This window comes from Paralichthys olivaceus, chromosome 3 (genome assembly GCF_024713975.1).
Source record: "Paralichthys olivaceus isolate ysfri-2021 chromosome 3, ASM2471397v2, whole genome shotgun sequence".
Lineage (NCBI taxonomy): Eukaryota > Metazoa > Chordata > Actinopteri > Pleuronectiformes > Paralichthyidae > Paralichthys > Paralichthys olivaceus.
The window spans coordinates 4,818,971-4,841,732 of record NC_091095.1 but is presented as its reverse complement, the minus strand read 5'-3'; the positions used below and the strand labels follow the sequence as shown (position 1 = coordinate 4,841,732).

Sequence of the window (22,762 nt, the reverse complement as noted above, 5' to 3'; positions counted from 1 at the left end):
TGTGGTGATATTTAGGTCAGTCCGCACAACTTCAAAAGCCTGTTTCAGGGTTAACACTTGGTTTCAGAGTTAGGATGAGGATGAGGTTCAGGTTAGGATGAGGTTCAGGTTAGGATTAGGGTAAAACTCTTAGTTATGATGGTTAAGGTTACAGCATGGGGATCGGGAATACAATGTCTATGAGCGTCCTCACAGTTGCAGAAAGACAAATGGGTGTGTGTGTGTGTGTGTGTGTGTGTGTTTGTGTGTTGAACGCCTGCAGGTTTTAAAAATCTCTTTGCATTGTCGGGGTTCACAGCAGGGGTAGTTAGTGTGTTTGTGCGTATTTGATGATAGTGCTCACATTTGTAGAGTGGAGCATTTGAAGTAAGTCTTTTGAATATTTGTTGACTTTGCACACACACACACACACACACACACACACACAAAGAAGGTTGAGCCAGTTTTGCCGAACAGTTTGCACAATATGCAAATGCACACACACACACACACACACACTCAGATAAACGTCTGTTCTACTGGTGAGTCCTTTTTCCTGCCAAGTGGTTATCAGCTGATTGGCAGATGAGCTCACTAAAAAGATGGCTGCTCGGAGCAGACAGACGGGACACGCTCTGTCCCACGACACATTGAATCCTAGTTTAAGCACAAAAGCTTTGAATACAGCACGTCGCAGGTATATGTGGAAACTGTCAAGTCATGTCGACTGAGCGTGTTTGCAGTCTGCACACTCCAGCCGACATGTTCCCCTCCGAGAATACCCCAGCGCGTTCTGCCTCTGAATGAGGATTTGACTCAAATCCGTATTTAAATTGTATTGAATCCGCTTTGACTTTAGAAGGGATTAAAAAACAATGTAAACACCGGTCGCAATAGACATCGTCCTCTAAAAGAAAATTTAAAAAATATAATATGATATCAGCAGGTTACATTTCATGACATCGTAGGATTTGTTGCATGGCATGAAATGTTGTTGTTCGTTGTTCGGAGAGTCCTAAACGCAACAGAGGCCGGATTTATGATCATGATAAACCTCTGTCTGCACGTATCCGTCATATCTCAACTGTAAACTTGGAATGTGTGTTGCTAACGAACCAAGGAAATGTTCTGTGGAGAAGACACGAGTCCAGCAGCAGCAAGAAAACGACCACCGCTCTCGTCTGTTGATATGAAAATGAGATCATCTTTTGCTTTCTTTCCCAGCTCTACTTCCTCATGTTGGTTTTCAAGGGCAACGATAACGAGCTTAATATTTTTCTGTAGCGAAGGACTTGGAGGACTTAATGATTTTTTAAATTCCACCTTAACTCCTTTTGCAATGACAATCAACTTCACTGGAACATTGTCAGACTTAATCACAGTTTCCCATGAATCAAGTCAGGCAAGTTTTTTTTATGTGCAAAGAGCCGGAGATTCAAAAGGCAAAGCTTCCATTTCATTCAGAGCATCGATTGAAGAAGTCAGGTAGAATATTATCATTAGATATTATTACTCTGTTCTCTCTGCTTTATCTCAGGTGTGTTTTCTACCTCTTTCTCATTGGTTCCCTTGTTTTTTCTTCCATCCTTCCTTCCCTCTATCCTTCCTTCACTTCCTCTTTCGTTCTTCCATCCTTCCTTCCTTCTTACTCCCCTCCTTCCTTCCTCGTTCATTCCTTCATGCCTTCTTCCTCCCCTCCCTAATTTTTCCTTACTTTTCGTCCCTCCTTGATTCCTTCCTTCCTTGTGCCTTCTTTCATTTATTGTTTTTCGCCCCTCCTTGATTCTTTCCTTCACTCCCTAGTTTCTTCCTTCCTTCCTGATCTGATACTCCTCTGTCTCCCTGACACTCTCTGACAGGCCAGGACTAATTTGCAGAAGACTAATCTGGCTGGAACACGCTAAACTAATTAACATGGGATGAAGCGCCCTCACTTATCATTTCACCATATGTACATACATCACACACACACACACACACACACACACACACACACACACACACACACACACACACACACACACACACACACACACACACACACACACACACACAATGGATGAGACTCTCCAGGGAAAATAAGAAATGATGGGTTTTACTTTGGCGAGGAAATGGGGAAGGAGGCCAGATATAAAAAAAGAAGAAAAAGAGGTAGAGATACTGAGGAAGCTATTTCTGTGAGTCGCTCAGCCAAGTCTGCCTCTACTAACATTAACATACTGAACATCGTGGGCTGCACCCTTGGGCATAAATACATCTAAATGTAGACACGCGTGTGCTTATTTAACGAGGACTGCCACAGATGACATGCTTTGCTCCCCTGGATACAACAAACATTTGCATTTTCTACATAATTTGACTCAGCAGTGTCTCGTAGCGCAAGTCAGGATTCAACTGTGTCAGATTTCTCACAGCAAATAACAAAGGAGATATTAAAAAGACAATCTGCATGTACATTTGAACCATTTATCTCTCAACTGAAAGCATTTCTTCCAATACATCATGCTTAGTGATGCGGTTTAGTATTTTCATTGTTCCTGTGGTATGTTTGTAATGTCGGCTCTTGTGTGTTTGTTGTGTGCTCGTTGAGATGTTGCCTGCTGAGAAGCACGTTCGCTGCACATTGATCTTCTGTCCTTCAGGTTTTGTGAGTTCATGCTTCAAGATAATGTCGCGTGTTTGTGTGCAAGGTCATTAAAAGCGATTAATTCAGTCTCCACGCGACTTTTTTCACTTTTCATTGATTTTTTTTCCATCGAGTACAGTTTGAACTAGAGCAGCCTCATCACCTCTTCCACATAGAGGGTTCCACCCCTCTCCTTGTGTTGGTTTGTTTGAAAGCAAGATTATGCAGATCTACTTTCCTCAAAACTGAGTGGAAGGATGCAGTATGGTTCAGTAAACTGTTGGTGTGGATCCAGATATATTCTTACACTTTCTTAAAATCTTGAGACATTTTCAGTGATTGTCCAGGAAATAGTTCACGGATGTTTATTGAACTGTAGGGAATGTTCTCTACTTTTGCTGTCCTAGTTTTTGTTTGTTTGCAAGATTATGTAAAACCGACTGAGGAGATTTTCTACAAAATTCCATCAATGGAACATGCGCCTAGAAGAACCCATTAATCTTTGGCACTGATTTGCATCAGGGGACATATCCAGGATCTTTTTGTTTCTTTCACATTGGGAGATAGAGGTTTGACATTTTCATAAATTTCCAAGTGAATAATTCCAGAACATTGATGAATAAACCAGACACACATAAGGGACTAATAGACCAATGAGTTTATGTGCAATATGGTGCAGCTTGATTGAATCTAAGTGGACTGCTCGGACTTGGCAGATGTATGTGCTTTACTGAGTGTCATTCTAGTTATTGTATAGATTTACCTCTACACACGTTGCCATTGTCCGGTTCATAACCAGCCTTGCAGCTGCAGCTGCCGATGGGAACCATCCACTCTCCATCTCCGTTACAGTAAAGCTTTATTGGCACGTCCACCTCCTCCGCGTTGGGAATGCAGCTTCCTCTGGCAATGACTAATGAGGTGGACTCTGCTCCAGTCAGTGTCTAAACAAAAGGGTTTATTAACATGTTTTTGATGACAGCTCTTCCAAAGTCTGACGAAAACAGCAACACAGTTTGTAGATCAACGTGCCTCTACGTACCTCTGGGAAAAAAGCAAAGTTCTGCACCACGCTGGGACATTTCTTGTAGAATACTCTGACAGCCAGAAGGGACATGCAGGCACCCAGATCCTGGAAGGCCAAGTGAAAGCCTCTGCCTTTGGACAGAGGCCCAAAACTCCGCACTTCTGTGTTCACCTTCATTAGCCTCCCTCCGAAATCCACCTGGGAGAAACTCTCATCTGCTGCGATGGTGTCCACCTGGCAGCAACACAAATAGAGAGAGAGGGGGACAGAGGAGGCAGAGGAGAGGAAGGGGGATGAGAGAAAATGAATAAACGGACGAGCTTGTGTGTGTTCTTTTTCTGTCCCTGTTCTTTCTAGAAGGGTGAATATTTGGTGTAGTTTAGGCCGACAGTCTACACAACTGGGGATATGTTTTATATAAGAAAGTCTCTGTACACATGACCTAGGTTTTACAGAATACCTCTGTCCAGAGAAGAACACAAAAACCACCACAGATTTACACCTGCTGGACCAGTAGGTGGCAATAAAGTCTACAACAACCATTTGTCAATTTACCAGAGAAGAACGCTGTGGAACGTTTTATTCAAATAGTCATAAATTGTGACTTCCTAAAGAACCCAAATGATTTAAACAGTTGGAGGAGTGACTCAGCTACACTGACAAAAGTTTGGAGTGTTGCCTCTGGATCACATTTCTGACAACTTTTAATGAGCTAAGAAATACAAACCCCTGTTATCAACTTTGCAACAAATACAATTTCAGACAGTCCAAAGTGTTTATTGAGTTGACAACTTCTTCAACCCAAGTTTGGCGACACAAGAGGAGAGTGACATTTCATAACGAATACGCAGAAGAAACCAGCCTCTGGCCTGAGTTTCTCCAGAGCAGCGACTGATTAGAGTCTGCGTGCTGCAGCACTTAACACTCCTGCTTAGCATACCAAAGTCAGAAGAAGAAAAAAATGTCTGACTCCATTCTGAACCCTCGGCATAACACGGCTCAACAATATCTGCGTCTTTGTGCAGTGTAACTCTGAGATCATCATTAAAATGTACTTTGAAATGATAATTTATATCCAGATTACTGCCAGAACTTGGCTTTCCCCGTCTCGCTCCTCTATTCAAAGGCTGGTACCTTAAGAAAAGGCGCGTTGGCCCAATACTCCACCCCTTTGATGCCCTCGGACACAGCCCTGTCTGTCTCCAGGTAGTAGAGGTTGAACGTCTCTTTGCAGGAGCCCAGGACGCTGGGGATGGAGGCGCAGTCTCGCACGGTGAAGCGGATTTCCACGTAGATGCGCTGTGCCGCCCGCCGGTCGATGTAGGTTGTGAGGAGCCAGTTGTTCTGGCTGGGCTCGAACACGTTGCACACCTGGTACGTCCGGATGGTGTTGAGGTTCTCATCGTAGCCACTCACCTCCTCCCACTGGGGAATTAAGTTGAGTGAGGAAGGGGCAGGGGGTGTGGATGAGAGGGGAGAGGAGAGGCTAAATGATTAATGGGTTTACAGAGAACTGACACAAATTAAACTTTCTCTCTCCCTCGCTCCTGTTTTGTCTCTCTATCCTGCTTGCCTCCCTCATTTCGTTTTTTCCTCTCCTCTACCTTGTTCTGTGCTGCACAGGGACAACCATTCATCACAATTAGAGCCACTCATCTCAGACACACACACAGAGAAAGAGAGCCAGCATTTAAGAACTCTGAGGAGTTCCCCCGGCTGGAACAACCTATTCGGTTTTATTCAATTATAGTGTAGTCAATTTATTCTGATCTATTCGTGTGTCTATTGCGAGTTGTTGTGCGCGCCACACCTCTCTGATCTATCGGAATCCGTTCTATTCTACATCAGTGTTGGTTAATTGGTGTCACCTTGCATCTGTAATTAAGATTTTGACAGATCTGTTGTTAAAGTGTACTCGAACTGCTTTCCCCCAGGGTACACACACACACACACACACACACACACACACACACACACACACACACACACACACACAGTACTTTTGCACATTGTTCTTACTCCATTGGCAGGGAACGATATCCAGCCGAGCTCAGCTGTCGCCGTCCTCGTATCCATCACTGTCTCTGTCAGACAAAAAGAGAGACAGGCAGAGAGAGAGAGGTGAACACAGGGAGAGGACAGGTGAGTTTAATTATGAGTCGGCTCTAAGAGGAAGCTGCACAGTGATGCATGTCATTCGAATTCAGAAAATCCCCCTTCACACCTTCTTCTGCGAAGCGTCTCCTTTCCTTCTTCTTCCCACATACACACAGTAAATAAAAGACATGAGTGGGCCTCAAATAACAACCAGGCCTGTGGCTATGCTAATACTGTATAAACAAAAAGATATGACACAATGACAACAGAGCTAATCCAGGTAGAATAAATGTCATCGTTTTACCTTTGATTTGACTGTCATCTACAAACATTTTATCCATACAACAGGAAAATAGTATGTGTAGAAATGCCCGGTCTAACGTATCTATCAGGAAAAAGTTTCATATACTTCGATTAATGACAAGTTTGGAGTAATGGCTGCAGGTGTTGTGCCGAACAATGATTGTCTGCCGCCCTAAATATATTCAAACTGGTAAAAAGCACCGGCTACAATCGAGGGCACAAAGTAAAAGTCATAATTGCAAATAGTTAATTGTTTTATTTATTCTAACTTCCAAATATAGAAAAGCCTACAAGACGTCACTTATTACAATCCAAACTGCAAATGTGATTATTCGGATACAAATAAACTTTCACTTACAATGTACATGAGGTGTGAGTGCAATTATAATTCATATTGTACAATAACACAAAACATACCGTGAAAGGCGTTTTTTTTTTTTTATACAATCCCTCACTCCCTAAATGCGCGTCCTGAATTTCCGCGTGGTGAGACTTATTATAACGACTCTTATCTGAAATAAGCAGGCTGATCACATTGCAGGTAATTTAATGAGTTACTGCATAGCATCGTCAGAGAGCATAAATTAAAGAGTAATTACACACAGGTGAAATCAGTCAGCAGCAGCAGCAAATAGCGTTTAATTGACGACTCTGTTACGCGAGTGTGTGCGGGTATCACCCGGCTGTTGTTGGTGCCACTACGACTTCATGTCCCCGCTTGAACCTACAGCTCCGTCTGCCGCTCTAATCTCACATACTTACCCCACATACATTGATTTGATCACAGCTGGATGACGCACTGTCACAGCGCCGAACATCAGAAGGATAATCATACCTGCTCAGATGGGAACAAAGCTAAGTGGAAGATGAGAAGCAGGCCCATGTGACAACTCTACAACAAAGTGGCTTGACAGCAAAATCCCACATGACAACTTTCATTGTGAAACGTGTCTCTTCATATTATAGATCCTCCCGTGTTAATGGTGATGTATTTTTATGTCAGCGGCCCTAACAACTATTTTCAGCATCTCTCTGTCTGGCATGTACAAAGCCTGACGGGCTGGTAAATTGGAAAAATGAGACATTTGTAATAGAGGGAGATAAATTAATTGCGTGAACGTGTCCATACATGGTAATGCAACGAGCCAGAGGAAAACAGCATGCGATTAAAGATTTGGGGTTGTGAAGTCAAAGAATGGAAAACACTTATTTTTAATTACTGTCATAGAGCAGAAAGGGGAGCAAACAATCTGATAAAAGTCAGAAAATTTGCACAAATGCTAATTCCACTGAGACAAAAGAACCCACCTCATGAAAAAATTATTAAGTTATTCAAGCAACAGTAACTGCTGTGTTGCTCTCAACAGTCACAATTAGAGAAGACAAGTCAAAATGGTTTTTTGAACCACAGCAAGACCTAAAAAATATAATTACAGCCGCCAGGAGCTATGTTCCTTTGTTTCTAAGTAAGATTACACAAAAACAACTAAATGGATTTCCACAAAACTGGAATCCAAAAAGAACCCATCCCATTTTGATGCAGATCAGGTTCTTTCTTTAAAAAACCCACACACATTAAGCGAACTACTATCTAATGGAGATATTTTGCCAAATGTAGTTGTAAAACTTAATGTAAAAACTTAAATGTAAAGTTAAAATATGGTGAGATGAGGCGCTTTGAGTGGTCATCAAGACTAGAAGAGTGATATATAAATACAGACTCTTTATTTATTACTTAGGGCCTCGGGGGAGGTTTGCGCTCCCTCTGCCATTCTTGTTTCTGTCTCATTTTTCGTGGCTCCATCGTGGACACGGTGCTAAAAGCCACCTGTGCTCCTTTAATGAACTTTCAATAACACCACTTTGCTCTGCTGTCGGTGAACTATGGTCAATTAACAGCGACACAATTCATCTGTAGACGAGCGTCCACGGACGTACGTCACTTGACATGCTGACAACACAGACCTTAACATAGAGCCACTGTAATAAAACATCACACCATGAAGCAGCCGCAGGCTAAAACCTCCCCACCCCCACCCCCCGATTCTTGACATGCTCTTGCACTCTTTCATTCTGTCACCCTGCCTCTCATTATCTGCTCTCCTCCTCCTCCTCATCATCACACCCTCCCCACCTTCATCCTCTCCTTCCCTCTACCTCCCCGTCTTTAATCCTCCTCCTCCTCCACCTGGAGTGCTTCTTTTTTCGTCGGCGAGCTAGCCTAATTACAGCCAAACCCAGTTTCTCAGCTCTCCCCTGGGAGTGAAGGTCGTTTGGGAAAATGAAACGCTCGTCGAGCAAAAAATGTAGCCGACTATCAAAATCTCGGACCAAAGATTATTTAAGCGGTGACAACCGTCACTATTTGTAGCTTCTGCAAAACAGATTTTCAAACGCTGACACCGAAGCAGAAGATGGAGCTGGTTCATTTCTACCTTGTATATTTATATGTGGAGGTCTTTGAAGTTTGGGGGAAAAAAAGGAAAAGCACAGTAATAAATCCCCGGTGTTGGTAGAGGAGGTGTTTGAACAGCTCGTGTAGTTTCACATGTTTCACCTTCCAGCAAGGGCTCGCAAGAGAGGACTCGAGAGAACAATGGCTGCGCACTGTCATACTCCATCCTGCCACCATCTTTCTCCGTCAGTACACCGCGTCACAGGCTCACACTTTGTCTCACAATTTACAAACTTGGCTGGTAAATTTTTGTTCATTGGAAATTGATTGCACCATCATACGCAGGAACTCTTGGGAGACCTCAGTGATTCATCATCTCATGTTATTAAATCTCGAGCACAGCTTGAGCAATGTGGGTGTAAATATTAAACCATGACGCCAAATGTCTTCTTTTTTTTTTTTTAATACGACCAACTTCTAAATTTGTACTGAGTGAATATTAATATGGATATGAACAAGTATTTTCAATCAATGAATGTTTTAGTCAGAAAAAATTGTGGAATCTTTCATCAGTATTTTAGCTTGGCGGCCCCCACCCTCTGGAATGCTCCGCTAATAGAGATTCACAAATTCAAATTACTACTTTAAAAATGCTTATGACCCCATCTGACGTAATCTGCACTTTTCTCTGTCTCCTAAAATATGTCCTCCTTCAAATATGTTAAGTGTCCTTGGGTCCCTTGAAAGGCACTATAAAAATGTAAGTTATTATAATTAATTAATAATTTAACAAACTGCTTATTTTGTAAAATCTAATTAAAAAATACTCACATCTGAAAAGCTGGCACTATTGAATTCTGCATTTTTGGCAAAAAAATGAGTGAAAGAAGAAATTGATGATTAAAAAATGTCCAGATATTTTATAAATCACCTCATCCACCAACGAGCTTTTGATGAACAGTCGTCTTCATCGATTTGTGCACATTTCTGATCCACAATGCGTCGAGCAAAGCAGCAAACTTACATTCCTCAATATAAAAGGTAGAAGAAGTCTAATGAGAGTAAAAGCAGTCGTGTGGCTGCGTTGGGCTTATTAGAGTCGACTCATCAGTCTAATTAACAGCACAGAGCGTGCACACCTCTCCGTGCATAATAGGGTATACTCTCCGATCAGCCTAATTACTTTTGACATATTGGAGGCTGTGATCGTTTGCAATGTGGGGCCGCTGCCCCCACAGCGGTGCACCTCCTCAACCGGTGCAACACAACGAAATGAAAAAAGAAGCAGTTTTATAGCCGAGGAAACAGCAGGTAAATCTGCAATATTTCACAGCAGTCAAACCGGCTGTTAAAGCATTGTTGTGGCCCACGAGAGAGAAATAAAAGTATTTTCATCACACTGATTTAGAAGAAATTTCACCGTTTCAGTGCCTCCTCCTCTTTTTACCTGTTTTTATAAGTGTGATGTATGTAAGTGGTCAAACACCCAGTGAGCTTGGTTCTTCTTACCCTAATTATCCAGTGTGGTCGAACCAGATTAGTCTACTGCTCCAATACTGTAAGTTACGAATGTTGTTATATCTGTGTGTGTGTGTGTGTGTGTGTGTGTGTGTGTGTGTGTGTGTGTGTTCTATACTGTACGTGCCTCTTAGAGAAAGACAGTACGCCTGGGAGCATCACACTCATGGTTAAGGAAGCACACAGAAATAACACGCACACACTCACACAAGCCAAACATACACTAAAAGGCCTCCCGGAGTGAAAGACGTCATACCGCCCGCAGAGACCGTCATTGACCAATCAGCCGCTGGAGTGGAATGACACTTTGCCGCCGCATCACGAAAGGACAACTCAGTCGAGAGCGCACGCATTCAGCCACAGATGTGCACCTGCAAAAATCAAATTAGTTGGCTGCACAGATGTGTACTCTCTCAAAAACACACACTCGGCAAGACTCACGCAGAGCAGCTTTTCTTTTAATCCAACCTCACATGCCCCCAAATCAATTATGGAGACAATTATCAGGCAGCGCAAACTGCTCGGAAAACCTGAAGGAGAAAAAAAGACAGAAACTCCACATGAAACGAGAAACCTGGGACATTTAATATTTTGGAATTTTGCAAAATAAAACATCTGAAGACTCAGATGTGGAGAAGTGTGAAGTACTTTAAATGACTTCAATCACATGTGAGAGGTTTTAATGTTTCTTGTTAGAGTTTAAATACATTTGTCAGATAATTTCAGTAACAAGCCACTACAGTATATACACACGCAGTTACTTTATCCTGCCTTCACTAGTTTAACACTCTGCTGTGTCAGACCTCCTCTGATCTGCACAGTGTTTCCACAGGCTGCAGATTCTCCCCCAATAACTTCCACATCCAACATCAATCTGAAGGACTGGCTAATGGGTCGGCCCTGTTGTCTTAAAAGAGTCTGCTCAGCAGTTTAAAAAACACATTGTATCAGCAAAAGACACAGATAACTATACAACAACCGTGGATTTACACGAGGAGATGCACATGTTGCAGACAAAATTACCATTCCCTCTCTGTGGCGTGACACCGTCATGTCGTTAATTAAGGAGAGAGTTTATTTTTTAACCACTTATCCGGAGTGGAACAAACACGTGCATGCTGCAGTTTGAAGATACACCGACTGGAGTATTGTCGTTAATTCAATGTGGGATCAGGAGCAAGTTCAACTCAAACCCAGAGGAATACAGATACTGTAGTTTACACATTACATAAAAAGGATCAAACACAAGATCCCTCCTTCATGCACCTCCCACAGTGATACTGTAACTGCAGCTCAGGATATGAACATGACTAATAAAGGAAGCCGAGTCCACAAACATATCGAGCTTTGGTTCCAAGTAAAGACTGAAGATGCGTCATCTTGTGCCGAAGACGTCAGAAGGGACCAGAGTCGTCACAGAAGCGATCGGGGGACTGGGGCTGAAGTATCGATGTCCATACAAACATGCGCTGAACCAATCGCAAATCAGTCTCAGCTGTCAATCATGACGTTTCACCCATTTCTATAGCATCATAAATAGTAACACACAGACACACACACACACACACACACACACACACCTCTGCTGCTATTTCACAGCGACATGCACCAGTGCGCCGCGCTGCCATCAGTGTGTTGCTGCGCATTTCTGATGTGTCGTCTGAAATATGAGGGGGATTATAAAATGTATTGTGGTCATGTGATATTTATCATCGTCAGTGGGTGATGGTGTTGGAACCGAGCTCTTTTTATTCGTATGTACTGTACGATTCAATCAATACTTTCATATTGACCGTGAATGAGATGATGATGTGCGGAGCCAGAAAAGTCATCACCTGACTCTGCAGTTCAGCTCTGAAGTTGAATTATCTGTCAGCTCAGTAATTTGGTTTGACAGTGAACTGTTTATACTCCCAGTGCAAACACTTCAGTCATTTTCACACTTATTTTGGTCACATGGACACTAACAAGTCTCCCAATGTGAATGTTTCCCTGTGTGTGTGTGTGTGTGTCTGCTGTGGAAATAGACCCTCAGCACGATGGTTGTGTTTGTCTGCAGGGTTATGCAAAAACTACTTCACGGATTTCCATGAAACTTGGTGGAAGGATGGGACCAAGAGAGAACCCATGAAATGTTGTTCCAGAAACATTTTTAAAAAACAAAGTTCAGACCTGAAATGAAGACCACTGCAGGACAAGTACAGACGTCTTCACAACAACAGGAAAAGCCCTGGAGCCTTCAGGTGAGACGTGGGAGACAGGCGTTAAAAAACTGTTTTATTTTAAAAGCTCTTGAATTTCGTTATCTTTCTTGTCCTGAGTTATTTCTGTTTTTTTTGGAAATGTCATTACGCCCACTCGCACACAGAATCATATTCCTGGCTGAATTCTTGAAAGTGCTCACTCCAACAATCTCTGAAGTTTTTACTATCGGGGCTGTCGGGAAACATTCTGGAAAATGTCTGGAGAAACAGACTGTGACATTTGGGTTTTCATGTACAGACACTTCGGATAATTCCAGGAGAACATCCAGCAACTATATTTACTAAGGGAGCTGATATCTGTTGAAGCTTGACTGAATTTAAGGGCACATTTCACCTACCGGAGCTTTTATAACACCCAAAGACATAAATATAGAGTTGGTCCCCCCTTAGCAGCTATAACAGCTTCTTCTGGGAAGACTTTCTACAAGATGTTGGAGTGGGTCTGCGGGAATATTTGCCCATTCATCCAGAAGAGCGTTTATGGGGTTCTAGCTCATCCCAAAAGTGTTGGATGGGGTTGAGGTCAGGGCTCTGTGCCAGCCAGTCAAGTTATTCCACACCCAACTCACCCGACCGTGACTTTATGGACCTTGCTTTGTGCACTGGGGCAGAGTCATGCCTCTCCAAACTGTTCCCACAAAGTTAGAGGCGTAGAATTGTCCAAAATCTCCTTTCAAAGGGGCCTAGTCCAAACCATGGCCATGGCACTGAATGAAACTGGATTCAATGATTAAGATGATTATTTCCTTATAGTGTAAGGGCTCTCTAGTTATAACATTGCTATACTATATAGGATACCTCTGGAATGCTCTGCCAGCGGAGATTCACAATACCACAATCTGTCCTTGTCTTTGTCTCTCACCTTAAATATGTCCTTAAACATGTAAAGCGTCCTTGGGTCCATTGAAAGGCTCTATAACAATTGAAGTTATTATTTTAACTAACCACGATATACATGCCAGAGTTATTTACAGTTCCTCGAGCTAACTCCAAGTGGCCAACAACCACGTTGAACCATTATAGTGAAGCCAGAACAGAAGATGACGCAACACCAGGTGGCAGACAGATATTTTAAGAGCTGAATATATTTCAGATTTCATCCGTCCATCAGAGGGAAACCAGTGGTCGAGGTTTTCAGGCCTAGTGCGCCCACAGAGCAGTGAGGTCTCACAGCAACAGATCTTTCGGATCAGACGGGTGCAGGAGTGTAACTGATGCCTTGAGGCATCAGGTTGTTTCTCCTCATCGCTGACACGTCGTTGTTGTTGTGAATGGATGCTGGGAAAGGCGCGTGGCGGCCGTGTTAAAAACAACAACCAAGCTGTCACACATGAGCACTTATCTGTGTCACCATTTCTTATTGAACAAGCAACACACACGCACGTCTCCGTGTCTTCGGAGGAAATTAAATTGACATACTACATTGATTTCCTGGACAGTTACTCTTACCTTCATCTAAACTCAACCAAACCTCAGATAACCTTCACTTGAAACTTAACCTAACCTTAAAAAATGTCTTTAGTCTCCATGATGAGACTGTAGAAGTGTAACAGGAGCAACACCAGTACCACACACGCAGTTTCTTTGTTTCTTCCTGTACGTCTCTCAATCTCCCTCTGACTTCACCTCTCCCATCATTCCCCGCTCGTCGTTAACAGCCTTGACCTAGAAAATGTGTGTTGTCACAATTTTGTTTGATGGAAAAGGCCTCGACACATCATCGATGTCCCTCACAAACCATCAGCTTTTCTGAAAATGAAAACGACTGTCGGTTAGATTTGGCTCTTGAATCCTGCACATTTTGAGAGTTTACAGCTTTTACAGGTCCAGGACGAGAAATGCTGGTATATACTTCTATGATGTTGGATTTCTTTACAGTAGTGTATAGTTTGATGACGTGTCACTGGGACATATCACGCACTGGATAATTCATTACAGCAGTAAATCAGGACAGACCTGTCAACGCGGTACGTTGTTTTTAAAGAAGCAGCGCAGGTTTGTGGCTTTAAAACACAGAAGATATATTGTGGTACTTCAGAACATGATTGCTTGTCACAGCAGAGTCTTGTCACTATAAATATAACTGCAGCACATTGAGCTTTTAGACAACAGGGTGTGTTAGTCACTGTAAAATAAATAAATAACCAAGTTATTGTCTTTTAGAAAATGGGAACGGCACAAAAATGAAAGAGAACATATTGTGTTCTTATTTTTAGAACTGTTGAATCCTCTCTCTCTCTCTCTCTCTCTCTCTCTGGATGAAAAGTTAACATGACACAGCCACTACCACAAAAAGAAACGTGCACACGAACGCACACGCTCGCTCAGAGACACGAGCTCTGTGTGAAGCCTCCAGTCTGTCACTGTGGCAGAATCCTTTGTGCCATTGTGATTAACACAAGAGGAACATGCCCCTAACTGACATGCTCTGTTTTTAAAGACAGCGACGCCAGTAGACGCCACATTACACATTGTTTGTTGCGGTGGATGCTCGTTGCGTTGATGGGGTGGGGCGTAATATACAGGGAAAGGGAGAAGTGGGCATGGGTGAGGATGATATAGCTTCTGTAGGCAAGTGTCTTCGATTAGAGTGTTTTATATACAATGTAGATGAAAATGAAAACCTGTTAAAATGGTATTCAAAATACAAAGAGAACAGATTTTAAAAAACATTTAAAAGAACTTGTTTAGATTATATTTAAAATCAAAATGAAATAAAAAAGAACAAATTATTTAAATTATTTAAATTTAAAAAAATGCACAAAAGACAGAAAATGTTGAAGTTTGGAGCTATAACAATATGAGAATAAAATAATATGAGAATAAAATTGTGATTTTAGGTTATGTGTCATTTTACTGGGGGAAAATCAGAATATCAGACTGTCCAGGTCTGAGTTAAATGATGAATGTGGAGCAACTTGTTATAATTTATAATACATTTCATAGAATAATTCATCATTTGGCTCCTCATTTTAAAAAGACTTCAGAAACTGAGTCTGTTTGTTTTGAAGAATCAACTGTGATCAACTGTTCATAGTAGAGGTGTTGGCTGATTTTACTTTTCATAGATATATCAGTATATAAGTTTGACTTTTATTTTACATAATAAATAATAGAGAAAAGACAATTTCAAGTTGTATATTTGGTTATATGTGTGTTTTCTTTTAGTTTATGGTTATTTGTAATAAAGTTTACATTTAAACGGTAAAATATCAAACCTAATTTACATTTATATGTCATACGGGTGTGATAATGACATCTGAGGAAACATTGAGAATATATATAATGAATTAATACGTTAATTAGCAGAGGAATCAATAATCTATAGTCATGAATGAACTTGTGATGTGATTTTGATTCAGAAATGCACTTCTAGTGAACTTTCTTGCATTAGATGCTCAACCTTTAACACAACGTGTAGAGTTCACTGTATATGAGACAACTAGTTCAGCTGTCATGAAACTCACAGACTCACAAAACCACATGGCAAAATCCACCAAGGATTTAAGAGCATCAAGAGATTTCCAGTGTTTTTACTGCGTGCGTCTCCGAGCTGCCAGTCAGAAATGAAAGACGAGTGGGATACGGAATAAGACGATGCGCAACTGCGAGCTTCTCACTGAAGTATTAAAAATCCAAAAACAGAAATGTAATCTCCAAGCCCCAACATCAAAGCCTCAACTTCACCCCCCCCCTACAATTTTCATCGAATACTTAAGTAAATATACTTCCACTTTATATTTCTTTTGCATTTTCACATAAAATTGACATTAATTTGGAAACCCACAGAAGTCAAAATCAATCGAAGCAGGGGGGAAGAAGAAGAAAGCCTGATTGAGAAGGGCTCGGTAGCTGAATAAAACTCACGTTTAAGGAAAGGGGCCACAGTGAAAATTATATGTCTGAGTGCATCTAATGCCCCATCTCAAATGGTGATAAGCTCATCCTATTCACAAAGAATACACCCACAGCAGCATCACAGCTTCAGTGCATGAAGAAGGTAATGTGAAGATTGAAAAATTACAACTGAAAAACATTCATGTCCGTGTATCTTAGACTCAAAACAAAATGTTTCAAGAAGAAACAGATATTTTTAAATTGATCTGAAAGAGGCCCAGTTAGAATTCTTATTTTTAAAGATGAATTTAATACAGTACAACAATATATTTAAAAAACATTTTGTGCTATAATTTTGTCATATACAATATATTGTCCATTAGAAACCATCGGAAAAAGATTTTCCATAAATATTTCCATGCATGAAGTGTATTAATTTGCATTTGTTCAAATTGTATATTGAAAAATGTCATTTTTGGGGGTTATTTCCTAATTTCGTTCTTTTGTGTACATATGCAAATCAGTGTTTTTGATCTTATAGTACACTAGCAAAGACTGTCTTGACGCTGTCAATGTTTGCCCTGTTGTTGCATCAAATGAGGACGTACAATGCAATTCAGCAGAGTTCCCTTGCTTGGCATAGAAGAGGTTGTCTAATCATCTCATTTCTATTCTCTTAAGGCAGACCATTAGTCACAGATCTGTTTATTCCATGTCAGCATGTGTCCCTGCTTGTCTCCCAGGAGACATCCAGACAAAGACAGTGAAGAACAGAGAGGGAAGAGCTGACCACATGCCACCATGGCCCTGCTGCATCTCCCCTGACAGCCTTAATCTACCAGCGCGTCAATCTGGTGACACGTGTTCTTCCGAAACCAGCCTGGAAGACATCCGCTAGCTTAGCGAGACGCCTTGTGCTAACTCTGTTTGAGGCTAAGAGACACATGCTCGCACAGTAAGAAGTTTGTAACGTCTGTGTTGAGCCAGATATTGACACCACGAGACAAGGAGACTTTGCAGAGATCTGTGTTGTTGTTGTCTGTTTAACTCTGTTCCCTCCCAATCTCAATTTGACATTAAAAAGTGTCTTTCTCCCTTGTACCTTATAGTATCTGGGCATGTATCTCATCAAAATGAAGTTCTGAGATCACTTGTGGTGAATCCTCCAGACAATTTCCTGCTGTACTCTCATCTGCCTCACCAGGACACTAGTTGCCTCTTGAAGGCTGGCAGCAATAACTCGGAGAATGACCACAGCAACTCTTGTTTTTTAGGAGACTGCTGAAAGTTCATCGCATGTCTGAAAGCAGCCAGAGATAGTACATGGCACTATATAAACAGTGCCATGTACTCTTGTATATTTAGTTCACCTAGAAATGGGCAAATTGTCACTTAAATTCTGGTTCAAGGTTCTGCCAGGTCACCATCAGCATCCTCTCTTTCGCATCCTCTCTTCGTTCATTCACACGGATGAATGAAGCGGACAACAGGCGAGGGTATATGCTATGCTGGTGTAAACCACTGACTCTCATTTTGTATAGGTCTCACCAGTTCTTCCAGTACTATGCATATAGATTGATTGTTGGTTTTGAACATAGTGTTCAGCTCAAACACACCACAAACTAAATTTGCCATCATACTTAGTATTATTCATTTGTCATTTATTTCAAAAAATGGCCATGGCCAACAATTCGAACAGTTCTCTCCTCAGTTGCCTGGACAGCAGACTAAGTCTTGATCATTTTCTCAGACTCTGAACAGTCATCTATATATGATACATTATAGCATGCTGCATTGTTTTTGATAAAGTAACAATTTTTTTTTATTAACAGGAATATACTGAGTGAACAAGAAATAAAACTAGAAGAGCACCCTTCTAGGCGGCATATACCTCCTTTGGTGGAGGTAACAATAAGATGCATACTGACGATATTCAAATTCAACACACCTTATTTGTCCCCATAGGGCAATTCAAAGGCACATATAGCATATGCATATCAGTGCCACCCTTCAATTACAAGTTAATGTGTCTGAAAAGGTCCTCGTAAATAGTCAAGTAGGCCAAACAGTTTTCCAAATAAGCCTGGTCGGGTGTGATTTCCGGTACACTCCTTATTTAACTGGTTTTCTCTCTCGAGTTGCTGGATTTTTCTCTGTAGTTGCAGATTTTCTCCATGTAGTTGCTGAATTTCTCTCTGGAGTTGATGATTTTCTCTCTGGAGATGCCGATATCCTCTCTCGAAATGCTGATTTTCTCTCTGGAGTTCCTCTTCCAGAGCCCTGACACTGTCAGTGTCCTTAGGCCCAACCATTTTTATTTCTATACCTGTACCAACCTACAGCTCTGAATAATTCACACAGTATATTCTGAGCTATGTCGTGTATTAGTAGCAGATTCTCTAATCGTTGCTTGTTTAACACTGTAACTCCTTATTCTTTGTTCAGTTTAATGGCGAGTGACAACCATTACTACTGCCTTTGTACAAATCATTCTCCTTCGAAGTTTAAATGCTTTGATGATGTCATCAAATCTCCTTTAAATCAACTTTTTTTGTCTTTGATCTAGGTCTCTTTGATCTTGCCCCCCCCCCCCAAAAAAAGGGGAGGGGGGGGGTAATGAAAAGAGAAAGAGGCAATAGATTGAAAGAGTAAATGATTAATACATCTCAATAGGATATTTTTAGTTTTTTATCTTCTTCTAAGTGTATTTTAAGATTAGTGTAACTTTACTTTGAAATCAAAACTGATTCAAATTCCCATATTTCCTCCACAACCTTTTCAAGGTGAGGCAAACCCAGTGATGTGCCTCAGTCATTACATCCTCTCCACCCTTTTCTTTTGCTACAACAGTGACACAGTCCTTAATATCCAGCATGGCTATCTGTGAGACCATATGTCCACAGCAGGAACCCTGAAGAGGCTGGCAAAGAGCCCACTCTCAACCAGCAAATAAATAATGGGCCATTATGTTCAATCATATGCTAAGCTATAAAGGTCTACAGCTCAGAGCAGCAGCATGCAGCATGCACTGTGGTGTAAGAACAGAATGGAAGAGAATAAAAGGCAAATTACAAGGGCATAACTGATTATAGTCTATTTCTTGAAAGAAAAAGACATGGAAATGATTCCAAAGTAATCTCATCAGATTACTTCAATGACACCACAGTGTCCCATGCAGGGACCACAGATGCAAATTAGTTGCAGGACAACAGTCCCCTTATGGAAACACATTTAAATTCACTATATCTGGATTTTGATTTGGATCTGCACCACCCACATATAAATATCCTTCCCCTAAATACGTCAGGTTTTTGTTTTGTTTTTTTAATCAAGATCCGGTCATTGGTCAGTTGGTAGAGGAGTCACTGAAATGCCTGAGGTCAAGATAATTTATTGGTGAAGTGTACCGCAAGAGGGTAGAGAAATAATCTTGCCCTTGCCTGAAACAAAGGGTAATTGGTGCTATGGCTTTACTCTCATGTTAAAAAAGAGAGTCAATACAGAAGACAGAACAACTCAAGGAGCATGCTACTGCCGTCTGTCCAAGTTAGCAACATATTGACGGGCGTATTTGAGCTGCAAATTAGTTGAAGTGACTGTATAATGGACCTGAGTGAAAAGAAAAGGAGAAATTTAGGTGAAAACAAAAGATTCTTTCATTCCCTTTATGCCCATGAGTGATCTGTTCTCCAACCGTATCAATTATACTTTCATATCAGGAAATATAATCTATTTAGACTGGTTTGTTATGCAAATAACCTGAGGAGTTTTGAGTGGTGAAGTGCTTTCTAATGTGCGAGCCGTCTGCTTCTTTGTGCAGCTAAAAGAAATGTATGCTTTTTTAAGCAGCAATAGCAGCTGAGGAAGACAAAGAGTGATGGTAGCTAAATGTCTGTAATGGTAGTTTAGATGCGGATTAACTGGAGCTGTTGATATAAACGGTGTCGCCGGGGTGCAGGTTGGATACAGCAGGGACCATTCGTTGAACTTTCTAGATGCTTGCAGAATATCCCAGTCACACCAGCACAGATTCAGTAACTTCCTCATGTCAAGCTTGAAGCTGCGGTCAGTAGGTTATAGAAAATAGCCCAGACAGAATAGCTGCATCTCAATTCAGGGTCTCATCCTTTGGATTTTTATTTAAGAAAAAACACATTTCCACCTCACACTGGAAAAGCTGGAACAAGAGAACCGATCAATCCATTGATTAACTGACTAATTATCTCAGGAATACATAGCATCAACCATCAATGTCCCTGGTCTGTTTCCAACTGTTGTCCTTTGTTCAATGTCATCTCCACGTCTCTCTTCTCTTAAGTCTCTCCTTTCTAACTTCAATTATCAAATTAAAAAGACATCTATGCCCTCAAGAATATAAAATCAATAACCTTAATTTAGCTGCAGTCCTGTTATACAGCACAGATTAGACGAAGACTAGATGAAGACTTGACCTCAGGCGACAGCTACGTTTACACTATGAACCATTTCAGTGCAGACTGCATCTGTAATCATCAGCATAGAATGAACGTTGTGACCTAAACACTTAACGTGCCATTTAAATATACATTAAAAATGGATCATTTCTATGACTCATCACTGATCCTGTGGATCAACAAGTTCTTCTTTAAATAAAAGATCAGGATTGTTGAGTTGTGTGAAAATTCACAGCCAAAGTGTGAAAATACAGTTTATTTTATATAACGTATTAATCACTAGGGCTGTACCTGACCATCAAATCAAATGAGGCACTTCAATATGAATGTTTGATGATTTGTCCCTTTCTTTTCATGTAGACAATTAACAAGGCTTTATTGAGCAGGCCGATGGGGAGTGGCAGAGGGTGGAGCCTAACTGACCGCTCGAGGACACTGCACACACACACGCCAATCACTCTGTATAAGGGATGTCGCGATTAACCGGTTTTACGATATCCGCAGTTTGATAACGTCACGATTTCATAACCGTAAGAATTGTAAAAACTAAGATATCTAACTATGGTGTCCTGCCCTTGCGAGTCACGGAATTTGTGTTTGCGCCGCGCGTAGCTAGGAGTTTAATTCACCTGTACTTTTTATACACCTGAATGTGGCCTGAACCAGGACAGTTTACCTGTTTTACTTTTTCACTAGTCAATACTTTGCTCCCAAAACAGAACAACTTCCGTCGGTGACCCTTCACAATAAAAGTCCTATGCAGACACACTGCTTATGATGACAGGAAACACAAATTCACTGACCAACCTTCCACAATAAGGCAACTAAATAACATAGCTTACATAAATTACCTTTAAATACCCAAACATCACACTATAAACTGCATATTGTTGATGATGATAATATATATTTTAGTTCATTAGCTATATTATTCACTATATATTGTTTGTTGTGTGTCGTGAAACCGTGATATTTCCTCTGACAATAATTGTGGCACCAAAATGTCATATCGTGACGTCCCTACTCTGTATCCACACCCCAGTAAATGTTTATTTTATCATTATTTGACTCTGAATAAGACTAAATGAAGGTTTCAGGCACTACACGTCACCGACGTTTTCACCAGGCGGACAGGACGACTTAAGATAGAGAGCAGCATAAAAAAAGAGCAGCATTCTTTTTCTCAGCTGCTGTTGGAAACCTAAATGTCCCCTGAGATACACTGCTCACTGACTGACCAAAACAAAACAGATGCTTGAGTTAAAGAATCTCAGTTGACCGAGGAGTCACCGGCTCATGATTCCAAACGTCTACTTTAATGGTGCAGCTCTATTAATCACACCTCAGTGAACACTGGGCATGTTGGTTAGAAATGACCTCCTGGACCACTGGAAACTGTGATAGTGAACTATGACAGCCTGTGGGCAGAGAGGTGCATGGTGTCTTATAGCAGACTGACTGATCTGAAATTGCCTCTTGATGCCGAACTCTCTGTGGATGATAAATCACCAAAACTCTCAGCAAAAGGTAAATATTCCCACAGCTCCTGGATACCTTTCGGGAAAAGAAAACTAAATTTATGCTGAAAAAATTTGAATGCTGTGTGGAAATAAATATTTAGAGCTAAAGCGAGGCCCCCTAAAGGAAAAATAGCTGGGAAACACTGGGCTAAAAGTCTCAGGACCGAAGCTACTTTTCCCCAGTTCAACTATCTGTCAGTCACATTTATAAACTGTCACCAGATGAATATAGAAACCACATGTTTAAAACATGAGCTGGCAGAGCATGGTGCACGGTACAGCATGTGTGAGAGTGTGTGTGTCATCTGCACATCCCTCTGCAATAAGTGAGTGAGCGGTTTCCCCCGAGGAGATCATTTGTTCATCATTTGTTACACACACACACACACACACACACACACACACACACACACACACACACACACACACACACACACACACACACACACACACACACACACACACACACACACACACACACACACACACACACACACACACTGAACAAAGTCACAAATTGCAGCTTGTCATGTTAACACCAGCATCTTAAAACAGGATCTACAATGTTCAACCTTTAACATTCCCACAAGATGACAGATGGGCCACAGCGTGCACACGTTCAGGCTCCGGGGGAAAGTCGACCTAAGATAGTTTACATGTTGGATCAGAAATGATATGCGTAACCACATGTACACAGCACATTTCACATGCATGTTTGTGGTAAAAGCAGCAGAACACAGATCCAGGATTTCTAAAACCAGCA

General features: G+C 41.3%; 1 protein-coding gene across 1 annotated transcript in view; it reads right to left on the bottom strand.

Annotated features, from left to right (window-relative positions):
- The window catches only part of LOC109636649 (ephrin type-B receptor 1-like), a 70,487-nt gene that overhangs the window by 43,932 nt on the left and 3,793 nt on the right, over window positions 1-22,762 (bottom strand). The window contains exons 2-5 of the mRNA XM_069521587.1: window positions 5,652-5,716; window positions 4,767-5,057; window positions 3,648-3,866; window positions 3,369-3,549 (exon numbers count right to left, since the gene is read on the bottom strand). Coding sequence (XP_069377688.1) covers window positions 3,369-3,549; window positions 3,648-3,866; window positions 4,767-5,057; window positions 5,652-5,716 — 756 coding nt within the window. The remainder of the gene's footprint in view (window positions 1-3,368; window positions 3,550-3,647; window positions 3,867-4,766; window positions 5,058-5,651; window positions 5,717-22,762) is intronic.